Below are 27,647 nucleotides of genomic sequence, written 5' to 3'. Positions count from 1 at the left end.
GTTCGTTCAGAGCAGTAACACGGATAGTGAACAGCATAAACTGATGATTGTTTTATATCAACACGACTGTCGATAATCGTTTATTTCTAGTATAAAAGCATCCTTCTTTCAATAACATCTCATAAAGTGATTACTTTTACTTGAAAGTGTTAACGAATACTTCTTCCAATTTACCACGTTTGCATTCCAATCTACAACGCTCGTTGTATTACAACGCAACGAATGCTCCTGGACATATTTATGGATCGTATAAAAGTCGACTTTTCTCATGGCAAGCTTTCCTGACAAATAATCAGGGTCTCCTTTCACACCTCGCTCATACAAAACGCGCAGCTGATGCTTCGAGTCAGCTGATGCTGACAAAAGAGCACTGCTGCCAGCATGCACATGGTATTTTAACTAACACCCGGCGCATCGGCATCCAACGCCTTCCCCACGTTAATAAAATCTCGAAATCGTTAACCGTTTTCAAGATTCAATTATCTTTAAGCGCTGCTAGATACTTTCTGCGAAGTTTACTGTTGTTTAAAACGATATGTAACTAAAAAGTGGATGCTGAGACATCGGTTTTACACATTTAGTAATCCTCGCGTTTCTTCCTATCACAGCTCATAGTTTAATAAATTTCTCGTCGATTTAACTTGCTTTTGCATATTGCAATTTTTACATGTAGACAGATTGTTCGACTGATTTACATAAAATATCATCCTTCCCTGAACACGTTCGCCATCCGGTTCCTCGGATACTTCACCGAGGTTGGCACGCTGTGCGAGCTTGGAGTCCGTTGTAGACAGACGATCGGTTAGGGACCCTTGCGGTTTGGAAAAAGGAACAAAGAATACGGTTCGTATGCCGGTGAAGACAGCGTTGCCAAGCATCCTCCCATCTTAAACTGGACCATCGCTAACGGTACGAAGAGCATCTACGTAATTTCTGATCTCTCAATTAACCTTCGCGGTAGAATCGGCAGAATCCTTTTTCGCGAAAAAGTATTATTTCGTGCGAAAGGAAAGCAAACTTAACTGCGGACAAAGTAGCGTCGCGGGAAACACCAACCACGGGAAAAGTTGTTTAAGGAAATAGCACAGAAGCTATCTGACCGCATCCCGTTTTAACGATAGATATTATATATCGTAACTATACGAATTACGTTGCGAGATGTGGGATTATATTTAAATGACGAAATATTAAAGCTAACTGCTAATAATTTGCATGCTCAAAGATTCAGAGATACCGTTACTTTTATTGCATTCTTTAAGATGCATGGTATGCGATTATCGGTTAATACCGGCAGATATTAATAGTAAAATAATGATACGATTATCAAAAAATAATATCGATTATCTTTTGATATTCAGAAACTATGAAATCTATTTTTCTTCTTAAACTATCCTATTAATCGTTTATATGATATAAACAATTGATATAAACTCTATATACAATATATAAACAATATATTAAATTTATTGAAAACAAATGTGACAGATCACATCGTGTATACGACATATATAAAGCAATAAACGATTGGTTGCCTGATTGAATACTGCAAATACTTGAAAAAATTTTCCACGAAAAAAGCAAAACTTATTGTTTTCTGTAAGCCGTTATTTACTAACGGTTAACTAAGAGATTATCGGTCAATCAGAAAGTTCATCAAGATACAATTAAAAAGAAGCTGCAAATGATTCTTTTGATCTATAGTTACACTGATATCATTCGTGCCAAGACCTCATTGGTACCTATTAAAACGAAGTAATCATAAAATAAGGCAAATGCAATCAAACAAGATTGCAGCAATAAAGATAATTCGATTGAAAAGATTTAAAAAAAGGAAAGAGTAGAGACTGTAATGTAAATTCTTGAACTACATTTATGCGTCTCTGTGTACTACTTAAACAGGTTTGAGTGTCTATATGAACATTCATCCTGAGTTAAATCGACTAAAGCTTCGATTTTAAGACTTTGTTCAAATAATATCATTTCTCCGAAATTATTTATCGCCAAATTCGTTATTACAATGTAATCACATCTATATATATATAATAATCAATGTATTCACGAAAATAAAGTTTTCGTTACAATTTGGTGTAATATCTCAGTTTTATTGCAAAATGATTCGTTGAGAAACTTTGCTGTGATCATGAGATTAAAAAATATTATTGATCATCCTTTCAAAGCCAGATTAAATCTTTAACAGGGTCTCCCGTCGTGTGAACAATGCTCACACTCGAGATATCTTCTTTATGTGTCGAAAATGATACTTGATTTATTATCGCAATTTTGATCAAAATTTCAATGTGGAGTATATAGAGATGTACAAATACATAAATGTAAAAATGTTACTATATATTTTTCAACAAAAATTAAATGACTGGTTCCTTTATTACAACCGTTATTACTACCTGAACTATTGATCTCAGAAGTCATACTTAAAATTGCTCACGTCTTAAGAATTCCTGTCATATTTCCAACGCATTGAAAGACTTTAAAGATACTTTGGGTCATATAAATTCCTTTTTAGAAATTGTTAAAAGCATTAGTAAATACCTCTGAAGACCCTAAGGACTTTAAGAATTTCAAAAAGGAGAAACTTGAAAAAGAAAAATGATTCGAATTCGTGCAACGATTCTGAATTCAGCATTAAACATGATATAAAACATAACAGCATGATAAACGTTGTCATCACTTTTTTAAGGATTGAAAAGCATTTTATAAGACGCAACATACGACACTTAATATATCAGAATCGCGTGTAAAATTACCGTACACCAAACAGCTTTCACTACCGCTTTGTATTTACATGACAATAGCTTGTATCAACGGCAATATTAGCAGTTGTGTTATGTTGAGTGTGATAAATAAACACTGATGACGTTAAGGCCAAAGACATACGAATGCCGGAGAAACGGATGTTGTAACGTAACATGATTTGTTAAATATTTAATGTTTCTGCAGGACCACTGAACATACAGTGCTCAGTACGCTCATAAAGGCTCACGATATTTAACAATGCACGTTGCAGTACGTTTCTAGACACTCATGCATACTCCGACACGACATTTTTATTCTCTTGATATAATTCGCACTAAACGTACATAATTCACCTAATTTTTAACGAGTTCAAGATCCTTCCGTAAACCACAATTGTCGATGTAAATGTAAATTCAGAAAAACCCGTTAATTGTTAACTACAATTATAAACTAAGGCTCATTGATTGCCTTCCTGATTTTCTTCAAAATCTATACAATGCAACCTTATTAAAATCAACCCTCATCGATTTTTTCATATCGCAATAATCTCTGACACGACATTTTTATTCTCTTGATATAATACGCACTAAACGTACATAATTCACCTAATTTTTAACGAGTTCAAGATCCTTCCGTAAACCACAATTGTCGATGTAAATGTAAATTCAGAAAAACCCGTTAATTGTTAACTACAATTATAAATTGAGGCTCATTGATTGCCTTCCTGATTTTCTTCAAAATCTATACAATGCAACCTTATTACAATCAACCCTCATCGATTTTTTCATATCGCAATAATCTCTGACAAGACATTTTTATTCTCTTGATATAATTCGCACTAAACGTACATAATTCACCTAATTTTTAACGAGTTCAAGATCCTTCCGTAAACCACAATTGTCGATGTAAATGTAAATTCAGAAAAACCCGTTAATTGTTAACTACAATTATAAACTAAGGCTCATTGATTGCCTTCCTGATTTTCTTCAAAATCTATACAATGCAACCTTATTAAAATCAACCCTCATCGATTTTTTCATATCGCAATAATCTCTGACACGACATTTTTATTCTCTTGATATAATTCGCACTAAACGTACATAATTCACCTAATTTTTAACGAGTTCAAGATCCTTCCGTAAACCACAATTGTCGATGTAAATGTAAATTTAGAAAAACCCGTTAATTGTTAACTACAATTATAAACTAAGGCTCATTGATTGCCTTCCTGATTTTCTTCAAAATCTATACAATGCAACCTTATTAAAATCAACCCTCATCGATTTTTTCATATCGCAATAATCTCTGACAAGACATTTTTATTCTCTTGATATAATTCGCACTAAACGTACATAATTCACCTAATTTTTAACGAGTTCAAGATCCTTCCGTAAACCACTATTGTCGATGTAAATGTAAATTCAGAAAAACCCGTTAATTGTTAACTACAATTATAAACTAAGGCTCATTGATTGCCTTCCTGATTTTCTTCAAAATCTATACAATGCAACCTTATTAAAATCAACCCTCATCGATTTTTTCATATCGCAATAATCTCTGACACGACATTTTTATTCTCTTGATATAATTCGCACTAAACGTACATAATTCACCTAATTTTTAACGAGTTCAAGATCCTTCCGTAAACCACAATTGTCGATGTAAATGTAAATTTAGAAAAACCCGTTAATTGTTAACTACAATTATAAACTAAGGCTCATTGATTGCCTTCCTGATTTTCTTCAAAATCTATACAATGCAACCTTATTAAAATCAACCCTCATCGATTTTTTCATATCGCAATAATCTCTGACAAGACATTTTTATTCTCTTGATATAATTCGCACTAAACGTACATAATTCACCTAATTTTTAACGAGTTCAAGATCCTTCCGTAAACCACTATTGTCGATGTAAATGTAAATTCAGAAAAACCCGTTAATTGTTAACTACAATTATAAACTAAGGCTCATTGATTGCCTTCCTGATTTTCTTCAAAATCTATACAATGCAACCTTATTACAATCAACCCTCATCGATTTTTTCATATCGCAATAATCTCTGACAAGACATTTTTATTCTCTTGATATAATTCGCACTAAACGTACATAATTCACCTAATTTTTAACGAGTTCAAGATCCTTCCGTAAACCACAATTGTCGATGTAAATGTGAATTCAGAAAAACCCGTTAATTGTTAACTACAATTATAAACTGAGGCTCATTGATTGCCTTCCTGATTTTCTTCAAAATCTATACAATGCAACCTTATTACAATCAACCCTCATCGATTTTTTCATATCGCAATAATCTCTGACAAGACATTTTTATTCTCTTGATATAATTCGCACTAAACGTACATAATTCACCTAATTTTTAACGAGTTCAAGATCCTTCCGTAAACCACAATTGTCGATGTAAATGTAAATTCAGAAAAACCCGTTAATTGTTAACTACAATTATAAACTGAGGCTCATTGATTGCCTTCCTGATTTTCTTCAAGATCTATACAATGCAACCTTATTACAATCAACCCTCATCGATTTTTTCATATCGCAATAATCTCTGACAAGACATTTTTATTCTCTTGATATAATTCGCACTAAACGTACATAATTCACCTAATTTTTAACGAGTTCAAGATCCTTCCGTAAACCACAATTGTCGATGTAAATGTAAATTCAGAAAAACCCGTTAATTGTTAACTACAATTATAAACTAAGGCTCATTGATTGCCTTCCTGATTTTCTTCAAAATCTATACAATGCAACCTTATTACAATCAACCCTCATCGATTTTTTCATATCGCAATAATCTCTGACAAGACATTTTTATTCTCTTGATATAATTCGCACTAAACGTACATAATTCACCTAATTTTTAACGAGTTCAAGATCCTTCCGTAAACCACAATTGTCGATGTAAATGTAAATTCAGAAAAACCCGTTAATTGTTAACTACAATTATAAACTGAGGCTCATTGATTGCCTTCCTGATTTTCTTCAAGATCTATACAATGCAACCTTATTACAATCAACCCTCATCGATTTTTTCATATCGCAATAATCTCTGACAAGACATTTTTATTCTCTTGATATAATTCGCACTAAACGTACATAATTCACCTAATTTTTAACGAGTTCAAGATCCTTCCGTAAACCACAATTGTCGATGTAAATGTAAATTCAGAAAAACCCGTTAATTGTTAACTACAATTATAAACTAAGGCTCATTGATTGCCTTCCTGATTTTCTTCAAAATCTATACAATGCAACCTTATTACAATCAACCCTCATCGATTTTTTCATATCGCAATAATCTCTGACAAGACATTTTTATTCTCTTGATATAATTCGCACTAAACGTACATAATTCACCTAATTTTTAACGAATTCAAGATCCTTCCGTAAACCACAATTGTCGATGTAAATGTAAATTCAGAAAAACCCGTTAATTGTTAACTACAATTATAAACTGAGGCTCATTGATTGCCTTCCTGATTTTCTTCAAAATCTATACAATGCAACCTTATTACAATCAACCCTCATCGATTTTTTCATATCGCAATAATCTCTGACAAGACAGCAACGCTGAAAACGAAATATGAAATACCTGATGTACTGGATGTATCCGTGCCTGGCGTCCTCGAGCAGGAACCCCGCAGGGTTCCTCATCTCGATGTTTTCGAAGACCATCAAGAGTCCGTCCACGAGACACCACGCGATCCGACGCAGCCGAATCACTCCGCCACCATCGGCCTGACGCCGCTGCACTTGTCTCACCGCGGGCACAACATGAGAACGCGGACGAGCGCGGCCGCTCGTGTCGGCGCGATTCACGGTACCTTCGGGCGCATCTCCCCGAGAGACATCGTCTCTTTCTCCCGGCGAACCGGTGCGTCGCGACGAAAGCGGACGACGACTCCGAGAACCGCGGAGCAACCGTTTCACTTCGCGCTTAGGGCTGGCGCGACCGGGTCACGCATCCGCGCGGGCGAAAGCGAAGAGACGTTTTACGGCGCGGGAGCGACGCGCACTCGCGACGCCAACGGACGCGAAGTCGGGAGGCGACTGACGCCCGTGCTGGCGCAGGCAGGCGCACGGAACTCCACCCCCACCCCGAGCCGGTCGACGCACAGATCTAACCTCACTCACACCCGTAGCAACCTCTCGGTCGATCGAGAGGAAGGCGAACAGAGGAGGAGGAGAAAAGGACAAGTTTCCCTGTAGCACGACACCATAACACATTTTCATCGCGCATATTTATCGAGATGCGTTACGTACACAGGCGGTGCAGCAAGTTGAATTTTTTATGCGTATGCAATTGGACGTGGTCCATTGATTTGGATGAAACTAAGCGTTATGACACTGCGATGAGTATAAGACACTTCGGCAGGTCGTTTTGATTGTTCTTTCGAGTTTTGGAAAGCTAAAGCTAAGGAGAATAAAATATCCGTAATAAAGCATCTTAAAGGGATTACAGAACACGAGAGGACCTTGAAGGTTCGTCATGCGTTTCACCCTCGTGGAACCATCAACCCGAACGTTTGAAATGTACGTGTATTTAGTACGAACAGCTACAAGCACTGTTATTAAAGGAAAATATATAAATAGAGTATTATCATTATGTCTTTTGATTTCTGTATGTATGATTGCCCGCCCCTCTGATTTCCTCCCGCTCAACTTAGGGTGATCCTTGCTTTTAGGAAAATTGAACTATATATTATTATATAGCTTATAACATTAAGAAACTCGAATTAATAATTTAATTCGAGTTAAAGTATAAAGTTTCAAAGTGTGCAACTATGACAAATAAATTTCTATTCCAATAAAGAGAATAATTATATGTAGATTTCGTGAAAGACCTTGTGCTCGATCATTTTAATCTCAATTATTGAAGTGGCTATAATGTTCAACACACGAGATATGTGGCCGGACGAAGGTAATGGACGCCTTGAATCTTGAATTATGTAATCTGACCGTGACATCAACATTATAATCGTCTCTTTCTCAATTTTTCTCATCCGTATTATTTTTGCATTAAATAATTTTGTATTATTTTTGCTAACAGCTAGTACGCTTTGTCCACTGGAAGCACACTGACCGTTAGCAAAAGAACATCGTGTAAATCAAGCTTGATGGCGCCAAGTACCCTTTAATCAGCAAGCAATCTCGTAAATTCGCCTCGGGGTTATTACATTATATCATCGAGTGTATTTACAGAAATGTATTGCGTGTTACACGGCGTACGTAGTATTATAGCAATTGCCCGTAACGAGAGAGGCAATTGTGCAGTCCTACGGGCATTATAGCCAGCCGCATCGTACAAACGGATCAAAAGGCAACGAGCACGTTCAAATCGCAAGAAGCGAACAGAATTCCAAAGCATTGACGCGTTTCCTGTCTGTGTACTTGCAACGGCAAGCTTGCGCCGAATCGGAATCGCCAGATTTTCGACAATCAACAGCAAACTTCCTCGGAACGGAGCCAGCAAAATTCTACTGTTTTATCTCGTCGAAATACTGCTTTCACACTATCAAGTGTCGCAAGAAAGGTCTAGAAACGATACTCGATCGATCATCGGATGTTGAATGTTTTAAACATAAGCTGAGAGTTCAAGTAGCGCACGGTTGTAGAATAAAGGGATCAGTTATTGTGTATGATGCGAAATATGCGACACGAGACTTCGTGTTTGCTGTCGTGTACAGTTACATATAAATGCATTGTTGGACATGCAGCGTAAAGCGGTCAGCTATAAATGAAATATGCTTTCGAAATATATAAAACAGATATCGAGTGACCATTATATTACTCCCATAAAATGTGAAAAGTTATATATAACTCGTTTACATCGTATAACGAATTATATTCAATGCTTTCACAAAGGAATCCGCTGCGATAGCTATTTTCAAAAGATATTCTATGAATCCATATTGACACGTGATAAATCATTAAAAATATCGATTAGTTTTTCAAATATCGCTCATTCTTAGTTAATTGCACAGCTACGACCTCGCCGTTGCAAACAATGATTCATCGCGTCATCCTACACACTTGGTGAATTTTTTCGAGATCTCGTTACACGAATCATTTCTGAATTTTTTCACTGTCAAGGGGAGCGCATGTGACACGTTAATCATCTGCGTCAACCGGTCTGGTCGCGTATGATTGAAATCGCGGTTACACGCCCGTAGGCTAAGGCGGAACTAGGTCGTGTCGTATCTAAGATTACAAGGTAGTCGAATGACTTCGCAATGCATTTCGACGTTATTAATGTTTTCATTTGTAACTGAGTGCACGGTATATGGCAACAGTTATTAGTCTTCTCCGCGTAAAACCGTTTGCATATAATTTGCAAGCAACCGCGGAGAAGTGACTAGAGCACCACGATGAAAATCGAACTTAATGCAAGGGATCGCATCAATATTCTTGGTGCATCGAACTCTTACGTCATGCATATCAATGACGTAAAACTAAGGAGAAACTCTCTCGTTTCTCTCTCGATAACTCCTCTCGGAATGGTCAACAACCGAACTATCAGATACTTCGTATGAGAAAATGAAACGCTGGGAATCTCAAGAGCGTCCCGCGTTGTTGAATATTCATGAATTGATCATGGGTATAACGACGACTCCAACCATGCATCTATTTCGTAATGAAATGATAAGCTATGCATATATTAATCGTTAATTTATCGAGATAAAAATTCGATAAGTCACTTTATGGTCTTTTCAAAAACTAGATTCTCATCAGCTTTCTTAAACTAGCAGAACCAAATCGAATGTGGCTTATAATGAATTATTTAGTGCTTATTTTTTATTATTTCCATTTAAATCATCCGAGTAATAAAATAATATTAAAAATTCAAAACAGATACATTCGAGTATTGACAGCACTAACAACATTATCATAATACTGCGTGATCCATTCGTGATAACTGTCACATATGCCGGTGTCACGTTACTCATACAGATACACATGCATCATCAGTGCATCGACCTTTGTTACGATTGTCGTATATACATGTCTGCTCCGATTTACCAGTTCATCCATGCAAAACGCAAGCGAACGCCGTATAACGACTAATGGGCTATTTACACGGCGCTGCTTTCATTCGTTTTGACCAAGCTTCTCTACTCGTCAGCGAATTCGCTGGTAAAAACTTCTTCTGGACGCTCAATTTTTAATCGCTAGCGTTAAAAATTTTGAATTCGCTGCGTCTTTAGTCACTACTATGAAGTTGAGCATGTTCAATTTTAACGCTCTCGACTTAGCAGCGGCGTCAAGAAAAGCTGCGTGAGAAGACAGCAAGAACGACTTTTGACGCTTCTCGCTGGCTTCTTTTATCGCGCCAACTTCTTGCTCTCCAAGCTATTCCATCTCGGACAAAATTAGAAATCACTCTTCGCTAAAGGTGGACATGTTCAACTTCATAGCAGTGACTAAAGACGCCGCGAGTTCAAAATTTTGAACGCTAGCGATTACATTGAGCGTCTAGAAATTCTTCTACCAGCAAATTCGCTGGCGAATAAAGAAGCTTGCGATTGGCTATTCCCACAAAATTCTCGCTAAAACGCTGGCAACTTCACACTGTTTGCCAGCAACGTGTAAATGATTTAAATAATTTAACGCTAACGACTTTGTCAGCCGAAAATTCGCTCTGAAAAAGCGAGAAGTTGGCGATGAAAGAAGCCAGCGATAAGCGTCAAAAGGAGCTCCGTCTAAATCACGCTTAATACGTTCATGAAGAAGCCTTGCACAGAGAGACGTCTGCAATCCATTTGTTTCGCTTGATAAACAACGTCTATTCGCGAGACTCTGATGGAAGAATTACTGATTCCTTTATTAATCAAACAAGTTCGCATACTGAAACTATTTTTCGATAGACTTATTTACACTTAGCATTAGCGAATGCTTTGCTATGCTCAAGTAGATCGTTTTCTTAAGTGTTATTTTCTTAATAATATGAAATCCTATTTTTATGCAAATATCATATTTGCAAAAATTGTCTAACGGAGACAAATAATGCAAATGATCAAATTACTGTATTGTGCTGTCTGATAATTCCGAGAAAACAAATTATGTGGAACAGAATTAATTGCAAGTCAGACGTCTTTTTAACGCAAAGAAATTATCTCATTTAGCAAATTCATGCACTTTGAGATTCGCATTTGATGACAATTGCAAAGGGAAGCTAATAGCACTTGTATCGCGCCAAGACACGCGATATGAAAATCTGCTTCGCGATACATGTCATATCGCTTTTTACGTTCTCATCAAGAGCCTAGGGAAGGATGACAAATGGGTCTAACGAACCCGCAGCTTGTTTTATCTCCTGCCAGCGTACTCTTGTTCTATCAAGAAAACAGAGTCTATCTGAAAGGCTGGAAAGGCACGCAACTTGCAGCGAAAGTGCATGACCGTTTAGAGATCGAGGAAATGAAATACAAAAAACTGGAGACTGGGTCATCATGAAAAAGACTAAAACGACTAAAACAAAAGAGACGTTTTCATGAAATGTATTGAATTTTTCATACTTTGAAAACTTAGAATACTTAGGTACCGGAATCAGCTGTTCGCGTGCTACACGCACAGAAAAGAATAATACGTGAGTCTAACTATAATAATGTACGTTAGCAAGTTTATTCTGACGTTACAATGTAATGCTAATAAATCATCTTCATGATTCTTCAAAATTCTGTACTTTTCAATAAAATCACAAGCATTAACAAAAAGAAAGATCAAAGTTTATCAAAATTAAATGCAAAACTATAAGAATAAGAAAAGAAATTGGTTTTAAAAATATATCTCACGTTTCACATTCTTCCCACTTATTTAATAAATTGAATGAATCGGAGCTTAAATTAACAGGGAGACTACGTCACGAGAATCAATAGGCGTTTATTAAGATGCATGCCCGGTGACACGTAAATATATCACAGAAAATAGCATCGAGGAAGGCTGGAAAAATGCAAAGGAAAGAGTATCAATCTCAAGGGCGATTACGTAAATGACACTTCGCGTAATGAAGGGAGATGCGAAGGTGTAACTTTTTCTGACGTTCTTTTATGACGCGACTAAGTATCTAAATTTATCATACTTTTTTCAGTCAAATGAATCTACGTAATTTTACTTTCATATGCAAGAATTTCATTTTGTTGATAGAAAAATGTGCGTGTTTTTAGAAAACACGCAATTTATTTTTCATACAGATTTCTAAGGTTCTAAATTTCTCAATTTTTTTAACTAATTTATACCCTGCTAGTATATTTAAAAAATTGAGTTTTTATTGATTATTATTATTAAAACTTCTTAACGTTTCAAAGCTTGCAAGGAATGCATACTACATCTGTATGAAGTAAACAAGTCAATCTTGTATGTGTTTAATGGTGCGCGAATTATTATCTACCATAAATAATTTTAATATAGAATAATGCGCGATATACGGCGATTCGTTCTGCTTGGTAAATAGACAGTGCTTCATTACACGCTGCTTCATTCATGCACACTGTTACTTCACTGTGGGTAGTGTAGTGGGTAGTGCACTTATGTGCGCAATTAAAATCTCCTTAGCAGGGAAAAAGTTGCGAAAAGTTCAAAGGGGAGTTTGCGTCGATTTTTACGCGCGATTGCTCTCGCTAAAAATACTTCTGTTAATACGTATGACAAGAACACTCTTATCAAAGTACAAAAGTAATGACTTCTAGACATTGTATGATATATTTGCATATATATATATATATATATATATATATATCGCATTATATATTATCGCAATCTTTATCATTAATGTCTACATGTTACTGTAAATCACATCTATATAACTTTGATTTTGCAACGAATCACACACAAAAACAGTTGCTTGAAAACAATAGCGACTTAGTCATCTCGAGTTCATCTATAATCTTTTTTTCTTGTCTTGCACGAAGTGTGAAAGTATAACGTGCGGTTAGTTATCGCGTGTTTTTTTATAAATCTTTGCACCAGACATTGTGGTTACAGAACCGAGGAAAGGGAAGGAGGGCGGATTACAATCGTGCCAGACTGATCGACGACGAAGCACGCATCGAATAAACATGAATTATTCACGAGCTAGCTTAAAACACCCGTGCACGATCAGGACGATCGATCCCATCCCAGGAGACCCAGAATCTCGCATCTTCTGTAGCGAAAAGTTTCGGCGTAAAACTTTTCTTGCGAACTTTAACCGAGAACAATCGACCGACCGATGCGTGTCGCAAGACCAAAACCAATTAGCAAGTTTCGGAACGCGATCCAATCTCACGTTGCGCAAGGCCGCTCATTGTTTCGCGCTCGCCCGAAATGCTTGGTTGAAATATAGTTCAGGGTTACATTTCTCGGACGAAACTCTTGAAAAACCTACAAGCATTATACACAGAAGAAAACTGATGTCTTAAGAAAATGTACGCATGTATTCGCGCATAGGAATATAAAACAATATTAAAACAACAATTCACATCGCGATGTAACTGGCATGTTGAAAGAAAAAATTGCGTCGCGTGATTTATTTATTTATCGTGCACTTGTCATGTTAAGTGACACTGAATCCGTTCTGGAAGTTATCTTATGATAACTTCCATTGCGATAATATATCGATATTAGTGAAAGTATATTTTTAAACGCAGAAAAAAGAATAAACGAAAAATATGCATACTATTTTCGATATTTGTATTTCATTCACCGTCTCGCACGAAAAGCTACTTCAGCTTTAAAATTGTAATGAGCGGCACATACGCGGCATTATCTACGTTAGCGAGAGAAAATATGTGTATATCCGGCTATTATCCTCACGAGTCTCGTGACTCTTTGTTAGTGAAATTTACGAACGATCAAGAATCCCGTTCAAGGTAGACCGCCTTGGTCGGCTTCGGGCTCCGAGAGCAGGTCGTCAGAAATTCTCACGAGCCCCAGCTTCTCTGTCTGCTCCGGGAGTGTGATACTTAAGGTACAATCATGCGCCTGAAAACGCAACGGTCCGCAAAGCGCTAACTCGCTTTTTAGCAACCTGGCCGTTAACGCGTGTTAACAAGCCGGGAACTCGATACACGCGTTGTATTGTAACTGCGAGACATTGAAACCGCAAACACTACGTAATTGGAGACAGTGTCTTAAAAGCAACGAAGTATTGCCATCCTCGCACAACCGTATAAAACGATTATACAATTATACACGCCTGGCCAATTAGTCCTATTGCGTAGCGAAAGCTAACGAAACAGATTATATAATTGCGCGGATTACACAACGGAGGCTTGCTTAAATCGATCAACTTTGGCGAAATCTTTGTTCTTGTGAAATTGGGAATGTAAATCGTAAAAATGATGTTTCTCTACGGATCTCTGACTCGGATTACTTTACAGATATCTTCAGTTACAAATGAAATATCAGGATACTAATCATACGAGTCTACGTGAGCATAAATCTGTCTGGTTTGCCATATACAAGTTTTTGGCGTATCAAATTTCTTACTTGAAGTACGGCGTTGCCATATCTATCCTTGCTAACGCAAAACAAATGTACGAATTTCACATACGTCACGTAATATAAGTTATAACAGATCTCATTCTAAATTACGCTGCAACAAATCAAGGATGCTGAAATGTGCTCACACATAATTAATTAATTAAATAATATTAGTTATTTATATAATAATATAATATTAAATAGTTATTTTAATTAATTATTATATAATTAGTTATTTTAATTAATTAATTAAAATAACTAATATTATTTACTCATTATTTAATTTACTTATTTCTATTTATTTGTTGTTTCTAAATTATAAACTCTTTTGTTAAAAATCGCAAAAATATTTTATATGCAAAACAAAGTTAAATAAATTAAACAAAATCAAAGTGTGAGACTTTTATCTTAGATATAAAAAATTTACCAATTATGATATGAGACAGATAATAATTTCTAGTTAGACGACTCTGTTTTAAAAAGTTTTAAGGAAATATTTCTCGGAAAGAATAACCATGCACGATTTTTATTTATTTTAATGCACGATATCGATTCTATCCCCTCCACGATACGACTACTAAATCTTGAAAGCTGCAGAACAAACGAGTGGTATCAGATCCACCCACGCAATTCAAGTCACCATGTTACAGTTCTAAAATAAGCACCGTCCGTGATTGGAGATCGCAATTAACGATAATTACGCTATTGGCTATGTGGTACCTGCTAAGCGCTTCTGCCCTTTAAGGCAACAAGAGGACTGAACTTAATTGCAATTATAAATCTAGATCGGCATTGCAATGTCGGTTTAATTACTTTGGCACTGTTTACGTTCCGTAATTGATACCTATGCGCGTTTCGTTTGTCGTAGACTCGGTGATAATGAATTTAACGGAATACCCTAATGGATAGCTCTAATCAAGCAACGAGGTACATGTTGCAGTAATTTCGATCAACAGCTGATTTATTATTATCATCGTGTAAAACTTATGTGAACTGGGCACCTCACTATTAATAAATTTTGAATGCATAAAATAATTAGCACTTCGTTTGTACTTATATTTATAGCGAAAATAATTTCGTGTGTAGTTTAATGCAAAAAAAGAAAAAAATTATAACATTTTGCACCCGATTAAGATAAAATAATTTCGAGGATATATCGATTTTGAATCGATATATTATATTGGGTTGGCCAAAAAGTAATTGCGTTTTTTTTTATATAAATAAAAGGCGAATTTTTCATGGGAAACAAAAACTTTATTAAACAATATATTGTCCATTTTGTTTGATTATCTTTTGCCATTTTTCAGGCAACTTCATGATTCCGCGCTCAAAAAAGTTCTTATCTTTTTCAGCAAAAAACAATTCCAAGAACGATTTCATATCTCATCAGCAGTAAAGGTTTTACCATTCAAGGCGTTTTGCAAAGAACGAAACAAATGGTAATCTCATGGTGCCAGGTCTGGCGAATATGGTGGATGTGGTAACATCATGGTAACACATCCCATCCAAGCTGCAACAATTTTTCACGAGTGACCAAACTTGTACGTGGTCTAGCGTTATCATGGTGAAACACAACACCTTTGCGATTCACCAATTCTCGACGTTTCTGTTTGATGGCATCATTTAATTTATCCAGTTGACGACAGTATACGTATGAATTAATGGTTTGATTCCTTGCAAGCAGCTCAAAATACACATACCTTTAAAGTCCCACCAGACTGACAGCATAATCTTTCTTTGGTGAATATCTGCTTTTCAAGTGCTTTCAGCAGGTTCATCACGCTTGCTCCACGATCTTTTTCGTTTGACGTTGTTGTAGACACGATCCATTTTTCGTCGCCTGTTATCATGCGTTTCAAAAATCGATCATTTTCCTCACGTTTCAAAAGAGAATCGCAGATGTCAATACGCTTAGTGAGATGAATTTCTTTGAGCTCATGTGGTACCCAAATATCGAGCTTACTAATGTATCCAAGTCGTTTTAAATGGTTTTCAACACTCGATTTCGATATGTTAAGATTCTCAGCAATCTCTCGTGTCGTTAAACGCCGATTCGAATCGATCAGTGCCTTTATTTTGTCGTCATTAATTTCGATTGGCCTTCCTGAGCGTGATGCATCTTTCACATTAAAATCTCCAGATCGAAATTTAGTAAACCAATTTTGACACTGCCGCAGCTTTAAAGCATCTTCGCCATATACATGACATAACTTTTTATGAGCTTGCACAGCGTTTTTCCCTTTTCGGAAGTAATAAAACAAAATATGAGGAAAATGTTCTTTTTGATTTTCCATTTTGAAATGGACGGCAAAGAAACAATTGTTAACGAAATCGTGTACTTTCTTTTTGTAAAACAAGCTTGAACTGTGAGTTGTTAACCTACATAATGAATTTGCGGTTTAGAATGAAGTTAGTTACATTTGAAGACATGTATGTCCATCTATTGGAAAAAAACGCAATTACTTTTTGGCCAACCCAATATATCGTTTGTAGTTGTACCGTTAACATAAGCAAATATGTATATGTATACAATGTCATAAAGATACGACACTTTGTTCTTTCGATCATACATGCCTGTGCGAGCATTAGATAAATGAGTGCATTTGAAAGTATTTATTTAGATATTAATTAGATATTAATTAGACGAGAGATATTTAAGCTTCCATCACGGATCTTCATATTGCTTAATAGTTTCGTTACATCGGATCAACTCAATGTTACTCCCTAGCAGAACGGATGGCATCGCACGACTTCACGTTGGCAATCTGAACTTAAGCCAGGCTAAAGGTCATGTATCGGATACGTGCCCTGTTGAAATGCCTCGCCAACAACTTAGCCAAAAATAGCGAGCGGGCATCGGTGCTGCCAGTAGCAAGAGTGAATCGAGGATATTATATTACGACGTTGATTGCCTGCAGATTGATTTTTTCATACAAAGATCAAAGAAATAGAAGGCATGTAACACAGTGCATGATATATTCGCCTCAACAATATCCAATCCATAAAACTGAAACCAAAAATACAAAATCCAGGGTAAATGCGGCGCAAAATCGATTGTGCCACGCTTCTGTCGAGAGAAGTTCCTCTTCATTTTTATTTGTTCAAAAAGAGCTATTGCTATGACTGATCCGTTTGCAGTGACCCGCAAAAATTGTGCGGCTTCTATTTGTTCCGCTATTCATCCGTGTGTGGAAAAAAAAGCAAAGCGCAATTCAGATTCGAGATCTCATCCGCAGCAATATCCGCGACCAGTGCTCCTGCAACGATCGCAACCCTCGTTAGGGACTTGGCCAAAGTATCTTAATATCCGGTTGCGACGAGGGGCGTTTTTTTCCTTTTTTTCCCATCTACGAAGCACTTCGATTACGTCTCCTGCGCAACGTAACGCTACGATCCGCGCGCAAGGCGAAATGTTACGCAAACGCGCCGTAGAAAGTCGGACGATTAAGAGCGAAGCGTTCTCCTCGTGGCGGAACATACATAGAAGAGTGAATCGTTTCGCAGATATTTCTCTTTCCCGTGTATACACATTTAAGTTACAAGTCACAAGCGTGGCGCAGATTAGAGATGCATGGGACATCTGAGACGACGCACGCGGAAATTCGCACGCGGAAAAGTGCTTTCCTTGGAGACGACAGGTCGGATCAAACAAGCCGGCGACCCGGAGGAGGAAGCGGAGACGCGCTTCCAAGAGAAAACGGTAGAGGAACTTGTTTCATCGTTGATTAAATAACACCGTCACATGCCGCTTTATTTCCTACTAATCGACTTACGGTTCCGGGAACGTGAATGAATAACTTCGCGATTTCGCGATTGTCGTTGAGCACCTTTCGCCCGGAAGAGATCATCGATCGCTGACGCGGTGAAATTGCTTCGTGAAGAGTATATTATATTATACTCATCATCCCCGCGTTACGACTTCAGCGTAAAATCTAGATTTTATTTATGCCATCATAAAGCATTAAACTGCTTGATTAACAAGAGGCGAGAACGCAGAATATTGCCGTGCATGTTTTTATGTAAAACACTACCGTGCATCTTTAGTACAGAAGGCGCGATTCTGAGAAAAACGTAATTAGCTACAAGATCTATAGAATCACGATTCAGAGGAACGATGGTTGAAGACACGCAGGTATGTAGATGGTGAATGGATTTTTTTCTCAAACGACAATATCAAGGAGAGTATAACTATTTATTACAACGTTTACCACGATAAGATATCGAATGCTCTTTATGCATTTCAATATATCGAGAATTTTCTTATCAAAAACCTAATGCATTAATAATGCAGAAATAACGCACTGCATTAGCTCGCGCAAAAGATACCTTCAGGACACCTTCTCAAGATGCAATCTTGCAACATGCACAAGGTAAACTAATTTCAGATTAGGTATTCATTCGCACAGCGATAAAACCAGCGTCGATCGTTGCGGCTCACCGATACCTGTCTCCAAGAACATAAACACAGTAAGACACGGCGCTGCTCGATGAAACCAATATAAGCACCTGGTGCGTCTCAGATATCCGATGATAAAACTCCAATCTACCCGCCGCTCGTATGAGAGAGATCGTTTTCGATTCACGAAAGCCCACGGTCGATAGCGTCGAAAAAATCTCGAACGATCCTCGCGAAAACGGCAGAGGCGAGTTTTATCAGATCATCTGCCCTTGGAAGCCGACCAAACGACGATCCTACTGCCAATGATCGGCAAAGCGGGAGCGAATTACTCGCTAAGTGCAGCTTACTACTAGTCGTGGTCTGGAAAGCCACGTTGTTCATCCCTTATCACGACTTATTAGGGGTGTGATTTAGTTTTGAGGGTTTTTTTGCTCTAAAACGCATGTATTTAAATATGATAATGAATGAATACCTTAATCAAAATATTTTCCTTCGTTTTCTATAACTTTTTCTCATCTTTCTGGCAAGAGATCGATTCCACCACGATAAAATCACTCTTCTTTTCAGTTGATCCATTCGTCGACGAATTTTCGCACTTCTTCGAAATTATGAAAGTGTGTATCCTCTAAAGCGTGTTGCATCGACCTGAACAAATAATAATCGCATGGAGCAATGTCCGGAGAATACGCGGGGTGCGGTAAGACTTCCCATTCGAGCTCTAATAGTGTTTGTTTCACTGATAACGCAACGTCAGGTCGAGCGTTGTCACGAAGAAGAATCACTTTCCGTCGTTTACTCGCAATTGGTGGTCGTTTTTGGTCCAATGCTTGCTTCAACTTGTACAATTGGTGTCGATAACGATCAGCCGTGACAGTCTCATGCGGATTTAACAGCTCATAGTACACTATCCCACCAAATACAGAGCATTACTTTTCAACCGTGAATATTGCGTCTCGGAGTGGATGTTGATGGTTCGCCTGGATCCACCCATGATTTTCTGCGTTTCGGATTATCAAAATAGATCCACTTTTCATCCCCAGTAACAATCCGAGACAAAAGACTCTTCTTTTATTGCCTGGCGATCAACGAAATGCAAATGTTCAAATGGCACTTTCCGATAATTGATGTCGAACCCATTTCCCTTCTTTCTGAATTTTTCCCATTTCATGTAAATGTTTGGTAACCGTTGTACGATCAACATTTAATGCTCTGGCAAGTTCTGAAGTGGATTGTGTTGGATTTTCGTGCAATAATGCTTGCAAATCTGCATTTTCAAGCTTTCTTGGTTGTCCCGAGCGTTCTTTGTCCTTCACATCAGTATGACCACTTTTAAAGCGTCTAAACCAGTATTCACACGTCTTAATTGATGGGGCAGAATCGCCATAAGTTTCCACAAGAATTCTATAACCCTGAGCCGCAGTTTTCTTTTGATTAAAAAACAAAAGCAACGCATGTCGAAAATGCTGTTTCGGAAGTTGCATTTTTACGATGATATAAACACGACTGTTATTGCATCTATTGCTATAATGCTACCAAATGTCATGGATAATGTCAACACTGTAAGAAACAACAGTTATCGGAAACAGCTATTGGAACAAACTGACACTACAGCCATCTGTTGCAAAACCCTCAAAACTAAATCACACTCCTAATATTAGCCTGTGGGCGCGTTAAATTCTGCTTCATTTTGCGCTTTCCGAGCGCGGCAGTTGGAGCAACAAGCGCGCCGACAAGAGAAAATCGGCCGAGGGAACATTCCGCACGCGAAGGAACGAGATGAAGAGCACGGAGACTCCATGGATCTCGACACGCTTCATGGCATGGCCTTGTGATTCGATCTTATCGCCACTGAAACTGGGTACGTACGCGGATCCGCCTATATAGGTATCCCAGGCCCGCCGAGGCAACTCGAAGTTGGAGCAGTAATCTGGTTCTAACTGCATTCGTACACGTAAATTAATGATCGTTCCTGTGAACTCACCTTTTGCAACTTCTCGTAGTGTCCTCGTCATCTGCTGGTGCTCCTGCCCCCGAATCCTGAAAAATATTTTTATATCTAACGTGAGTATACGGTAGGTAATAAACATGTATACAATAACAAATAAAATGATTACTTTGGGGAAATTTAATATTAAATCGTTTTTCTTTAGAAAGATTAGAGTTCCAAGATCGAATCACGTTTATATCGACGATCTTCTAGATTATAATTTAAAAAAACTTAATTAATTAACAAGGCGGAACTTTTAATCGCTTCCTCTTTTCCCTCTCGACTAATTTCTGCTTAATTACGGGCAAACACCGTCAGATATGCGGTGTTAATAATTTGCGGTGAAAGCGTCAACAACGAATCGTTGTCGTGGAATTACGTCAATACTACTAGCTTCATACTACTAGCAAGAAAACATAGGTAAGCCTTTGTCCCTCTCGAAGATAATTGAAGTATCGTGACAAGTACGGCGAATAGCAAGAATCGTTGGAAAACAATCCTGAAAACAATGCATGTTTCTCTGTAAGTTACCGAATAAAATTGCGACCGAAAATGCTCAATTGGAAAGTTTATTACACTCATCTAACGGATCTTTGTCTGACATGAAAACATAATAATACAATTGAACAATAAAAAAATCTGCATAAATAATACAATAAATAAAATCTGCAGAGATCAATTATTTGCTCCAAACCGTTAATAAATTGTGATCTAATAAGAAGTATGCATGCAATAAAAAGTACTGGGATTAAAGAGATTCCGTATTATTTACGGTAGCATGATCATCATATTAACATATTTAATAAGAATAAAATTAAAAAGCAGTAAATAATTAAATCTTGTTTTTAATTCTTGAATTCTTACTTATTAAAATTCTATGAAATAATCGTGAACTCAAAAACGGACGTGACATAGTTGAAACACGTGTTTTACGTGTTCATACATCAATGCACATGCAAATTCCGTTTGTCGGCACAAGTTAGTACGTTATAGCGGAATTTATAGTCTTGCTTTGTCCCGCTCTTCCCATATATCCGGCTAATAATGCAGCGAGACATTTCTACGCGTCATTTATCCGCGTGTAGGATTCGCGCGCGTCACGCAGTGGTGACTCTTTTATTAATAAAGTGCATCGTAAATATCAAGGATGCGAAGAGCTCGAATCTCCCCCATGGCAATATAGGGTCATGGTAGCGACCGAACCCTCAAAATCAATAGGCGACCATGGCAGTCGGCAAGGCTCTACCCCTCTCCTGCCGCACTAAAAAAATGCAACTAGCCCCTTCTGGAGTACTGGTGGTAAGTGCACTTCGTTGTACGCAAAGTGCACGATAGGGCCGATCCTTTTTCAATCCTTTAAACTAAGAATGCTCAATGAGCGAGCAGAGTAAATTTTCCTCGAGGACATTTTTGGCACGCGCGTAAATATCGAGTTAAAAACTTTCTACTGCACAATTTATAATTACTACTTTTCTCGCGGAAAGCGGTTTAACATGCACGGCAGATAAGATAAATTATGCCAATGCTGTCCTTGAACAAAAGTGCGCGAGCAATATTAGTTTGTGACTATATATGTATACAGGGTGTCTCGGGTTTTAACCGACAAACTGCGGGAGCATATTCTACTAGTGGAAATAAGAAAAAATTCTTATATCGAGTTTGCTTAGAAATGCTTTATTACAAAGTTATAAACCAATATTGAAAAGAAATATCAGATAAGTAACAACGGATTTTTTCACAAAAATAAAAATTATCTACGCAATGATTTAGTGACGCATTTCAAAATGTTGTCCTTGCACATCGATACAAGCTAGACATCGACGTAGTACAGAATTTTTTACGGTACGACATTCCTGAAAATTTTGTTGCATCTCAGTAACTGAATTAGTAATTCGTTGCTTTAAATCTATCTGGTACTCTCCTGTTAGGAAATCTACGTCGATACTCTCGTACGGCAGCTCGTGCATTTCCGTCACGGAATCCGTACACGAAATGAATATCGGTGTATTCCTCATTTGAAAACACTTTTGGCATTCTGATAGTAATTGCTAGTTGACACGACGATTGAAATCTAACGGCTACTGTTGTGAAAGTAACAATCATACTGAATCGTTTCAACATAGTGAACATGAATACACGTGAATACACGTAACATAAACATCTTCGACCTTGCAAATTCTACACTATGTTCCGTTGTTACTTGTCTCATATTTCTTTTCAATATTGGTTTATAACTTTGTAATAAAGCATTTCTAAGCAAACTCGATATAAGAATTTTTTCTTATTTCCACTAGTAGAATATGCTCCCGCAGTTTGTCGGTTAAAACCCGGGACACCCTGTATATTAGGCATATGTGTAAGTTACTCACAATGAATTCAAGAATAATTATTCCATGATATTCTCAGGATATTAATTCTCTTTGCAATGTGTTGGAATTTGAAGGGCATCTAGGCGGTAAATGTATTGTTCGACGAGAGCAGAATATGCAAACTACGATATCCTACAATTATCCCCGGAGAAGGTACCACCGTCGCCGTGAAGAAAATTGATCATGCGAGCGCATAAAACAACACGCGCTGTTAGTAGCGCAGTGCAATTTTCCAATCCTACCTTACCGCAGCGGCTTAAAATAGAACCTTTCATTCGCTGAAAAGAAGATTGCGCCTGACCGAGGCAAGAGGAAAAGAGAGAGAAAGAGAGGGCGAGAGAGGAAGAGCAAAAAGGAAGGGAATAGTGAGTAGAGGCTCTGCAGCTTTTTAATTGTGGCTTTCAAGGCGAGCTGAATGCATAGCATCGCGCGATGCACATGTAAAGTGAATCCGCTGCTGTTATTATAAGCGCTTCTATCTTTAATACCCGATTCGCCATCTCAAAATAGCAGATAAATATCCATTAATTTACAAACTATGTCAGATGCAGTAGTAGTATACTGGATATCATTGTCGAGTTGATCGAATGATCAAATGAGTTGTATGAAAATTTAAAAGGTATTTTTATTATATTATATTATATTATATTTTTATATTATATTATATAGACAGAAATAAGTGATACTTTCGCGGTGAGTTTTCGGATTTCAAAAAAGTTTTAGCATTTACATGTTAACGTTAGAAAATATTTCCCGGCAACTAAAGGCTATACGAGAAATATATAACGTATCTATGGTGATTTAAAGTACGGCTTCAAGTTGCAAGTGAACATTGCATCACGATACGTGACCTTTCCAGCACGCTTCCCACCCATCTTCACTTTTACTCACAATAAACAAGAGGCATAGTTTTAGATATAGTCGAACTACTAATGTACAAGGTGCCCTAAAAAATGATGATACTTTGCTCATTGAAAAGAGTACACGTGTGTGCAATTAAGATCAGAAATTCCAGATAAGGATAAATTCATAAGCTCTCGATGACGGTTACATATATGCAACCAATTTGCGTGTACACTAAGGTGCATTAATTCGCGTGGTAGCGAATATATATATTTATTAATATTAATATATATATTATATATATGTGTATATTATAATATTATATACATGTAATATATATGTATATATATATATAATAATATATATATATTATTATATATAGTAATATTAATAAATATTAATATAAATATTTGCTACCACGCGAATCAATGCACCTTAGTGTACGTAATCCTATCATTATGCTCAAACGCATAATAATATAATAAAGGCATGTAATCACAGGTGCTATTTTTCTCAGCAAGATATTAATCGTACAAGACAAGATAATCATTCGAGTATCTAAAAATCCAGATTTCTGAAATGAGGTCACCATCGAGAAGCTCAGTTGTTAAAATTATATATGATGCACACAGCGCACGAGATACGAATTATTCAGTTCCATTTCGGGTTATAATTGCACGTTAATATGACTAAAGACGGCGACCGCGAACGATATCATTTCGATCATCTCACATGAATTATTCCGCATTTCTCCCGATTGCTTTCGACTGAATCCGTGAACGATTGCACGTTCTATTAACACAACAATCATTAAACGCAGATTCTATTTAATATGATTTGCGTGTACAAAATTTTATTTCTATATATATATCACTTATACTTATGAAAAAAAAGTGTATTAAATATGTAGTACTATATATTCAGATAAAGCTTTGTCAGCGTATTACGAAAAGTGGCTTTTATTTGATTAAATTCGCATATACATTATCACGCGAAAGATTACGATCAATATGTTACACGAAATGACCGAAAATCTAATTTTTTCATGACCCAACTTTGTTTCGCCCCGGAGTAAAATTAATACGTTGTGATAATTTTGTACCTTTGCGTGCTAATATAGACAAAATATGCTCGTGTCCGTAACGTCCAGTGTGCCGTTAAAATGACTTTCCCCGCTCGATATGATATTTGCGTGTTGCTTAGTACGCCGTTATCGCAGATCTTGATTATCCTCGAAGAAAAGTATGTGATTAATTCAAGTAACGGTCGTTGTTCACCTCAATTATTCCTACAAAAATTGTACTTATCTCCACGATTCATTTCTTCTCATCAAAGCTAAATTTCTTTCGTCACGAGAATTTGTGGGCGTCATAAATTTCCATTTTACACACATTTCGTCCGATATCATACGAAGATAAAAAGATTATCTCAGACTTAATGTTAGATAAATTTTAACAAACTTTTCTCTCATTCAGGATTTGTTATACCGAGGCATTTAATTAAATATTTGAAAAATCGAGATTATTATTAAAACAAATTTCAAATATATTGCGATAAATATAATATTTTGTATAATATTAATCTTATATTCAAAAAATATATAAAAGTATATAAAATTTGCACAATTACTCTGAAAAAAACACTCAATACTTTTGTGTCTGAATTTACATAATTATTAAAGTCAATATGGAGCACTAGCGTCAATCTCAATGCATTATATGTATCTGTAACACGATAAAAAAACTGCTAACATGAAATATTACTTTTGCTGCAACTTTGTCTCGCGTGCCGCACATGCCACACGCGACTCTTCGGCCATGAGATCGCTGATCGTCCCAGAGTATGCTGGACCACCGCGAGGGTGGCTGGAGTGCCGCTGGCAATGGCAAACTACAGTGCCGAGATGCTTTCTGCTTCAACACGATTATGCCTCGCGTTCTATCGACAAAAGCCCCCTCACGACATGTAAATGCGATAAGCGCTTCCGTGCACCCATCCGAAACTTTCGTCACGAATAAAAATCGTTAGATGGCAAATACGAATCTGAATATCGAACCAACTTTGCAGTATTTTATTACAGGAATACCATAATTAAAACACTACTTTTGCAACTGTATATTCTAGTCTCACGACGATAATGATACCCGATAATCAATCACTCCCAAATTATTGGCTGCACAAATTCCGGTGCGGGAAACAACCAGTGTCGCGCGTTCGTTTTTCATCCGTTGCGCAATTCTATAATTTCAGGAAATGAAACGACGAACCTATCGTCCGCCTGCACTATTATTAGTGCAGCGGAAGAGCGTAATCATTCATCGGGCACTGGCGCGCGCGCGCGCCATGACAAAAGAAAAACTCGCGCCTTTCGTTTCATCCGAGCGCGAGAGTCTCCGATATCGCGAAAGCACCATAGCGAACATCAATAAATACGGGATCCCCGACAATTGAACGCAAAAACCGGCCACGACCGCGCGCGAGAAGTTATCAGAGACGCGATCGTGTGAACGGAAAGCGAAAGCATGAGCGGGCGAACGAGGGAAACGATCCCGCAACGCAATCTCCCTGCGAAGCGATCGACGATCTCGAGTATCGAGCACGAGCCGCGGCGATTCATCGGTGGAGGCCCATGGGACTCCATGGGCGCGCGATTGGGCGACCCGTCCACCTACGTTTGTTTACGCTATCGATGTTCTTTGTTTCGGCGCGCTTTCCGTGCCGGCAGCCGCGGATCGGCTGCACCGCGTTGCCTCGCGAACGTGGACAGGTAACTTGAAATTCCCTCCGTCTCTCTCTTTCTCCACCGATTCCCTTTCTTTCGCTCGGCTGTCAGTGCGCCGCCAAATAAGGCAGAGAGGCCGGTCGGCTCCGAGCCGAGCGCGCCAGTCGCGAGGGCGGCAACGGACACCGCGCTCGGCAGAACCAGCGAAACAGCACCGACGGCATCGGTGCACGCACCGGACCACTCGCGCGCGTGCACGGAAGGAACCACAAAAATACTCACCGAACTCTGCGGGGAACTCGACACGCTCGGAGAACGCTGCACCGTGACCAACGCCATGATGATGCGGCACCGCCGTCGCGTCGTTCCGGCGCCACGACGCGGCACCACGCTCGTTCGACACTATTCTCACGTGCACGCGTACGATCGCGCCGTCAGGAGCGCGGAAAAGCCGTCATTTTTCGCGCACCTTCGACGGCATCGCGCTCGCGGCGGCCATGTTCGATACAGTCGACGGCGACATTACGCATGCTCGCGCGGTGGGATCGTCTCTCTCTACCTCCCCCTACTCCGTGCTGCACTAGGGCACGCGTATCGCGGGCGCGAGTTCGTCTTATCGCGCGCTCGCGACGTATGACGCCGCGATTTCCGATTTCCCCAGCGCGAGTCTCGCGACGATTGCGTTAGTTCCTTCTGCGCTCGCATTCCTTTCCTAAATTCGCCAATAAATTTCCTGTTATTCGCGATTTCATTTATACATGATACGACAACCCAGGCAGCACATGTTAGCCTAATACATGTTTCTTAGACGTGCCTAACGTATAAGAAACATAAAGTACCATTTAAGAAACGGTTTAAATAGAAACCGTTTTCAGACCTAAATTTTGAAAACGTATTTTTCACGTTTCCACAGAAACGAAAAATGTTTTTTATTAAATTGGTTTGAAATTATATAATTAATATAGAAAAAATAGTCATTTCTACTTACTTTGCGAGTATTCATTATTTTTACATCATACGTTTCAATGTACTCGATTATGGACAAGAGACAAAAATCAACACAAGTGTGTGTGATTCCCACCTCTGATTCACCAAG

The 27,647-nt window shown here is 38.0% G+C and overlaps 1 protein-coding gene across 2 annotated transcripts in view; it reads right to left on the bottom strand.

Moving 5' to 3' along the window:
• LOC105286456 (protein phosphatase Slingshot homolog 2) overlaps window positions 1-27,089 on the bottom strand; it is a 95,275-nt gene extending 68,186 nt beyond the window's left edge. Inside the window, exons 1-2 of one of the 2 annotated variants that reach the window (XM_011351414.3) lie at window positions 26,834-27,089; window positions 20,612-20,667 (exon numbers count right to left, since the gene is read on the bottom strand). In XM_011351414.3, coding sequence (XP_011349716.1) covers window positions 20,612-20,667; window positions 26,834-26,890 — 113 coding nt within the window. In that variant the 5' untranslated portion in view covers window positions 26,891-27,089. Of the gene's footprint in view, window positions 1-6,363; window positions 6,846-20,611; window positions 20,668-26,833 lie in introns of those variants that run through there. The other variant, XM_011351415.3, reaches the window with a different exon arrangement.
• Between the last annotated feature and the right edge of the window lie 558 nt (window positions 27,090-27,647).

Source organism: Ooceraea biroi, chromosome 5 (genome assembly GCF_003672135.1).
Source record: "Ooceraea biroi isolate clonal line C1 chromosome 5, Obir_v5.4, whole genome shotgun sequence".
In the NCBI taxonomy this organism is placed as follows: Eukaryota; Metazoa; Arthropoda; class Insecta; order Hymenoptera; family Formicidae; genus Ooceraea; species Ooceraea biroi.
This window is presented reverse-complemented; position numbering and strand designations above follow the sequence as displayed.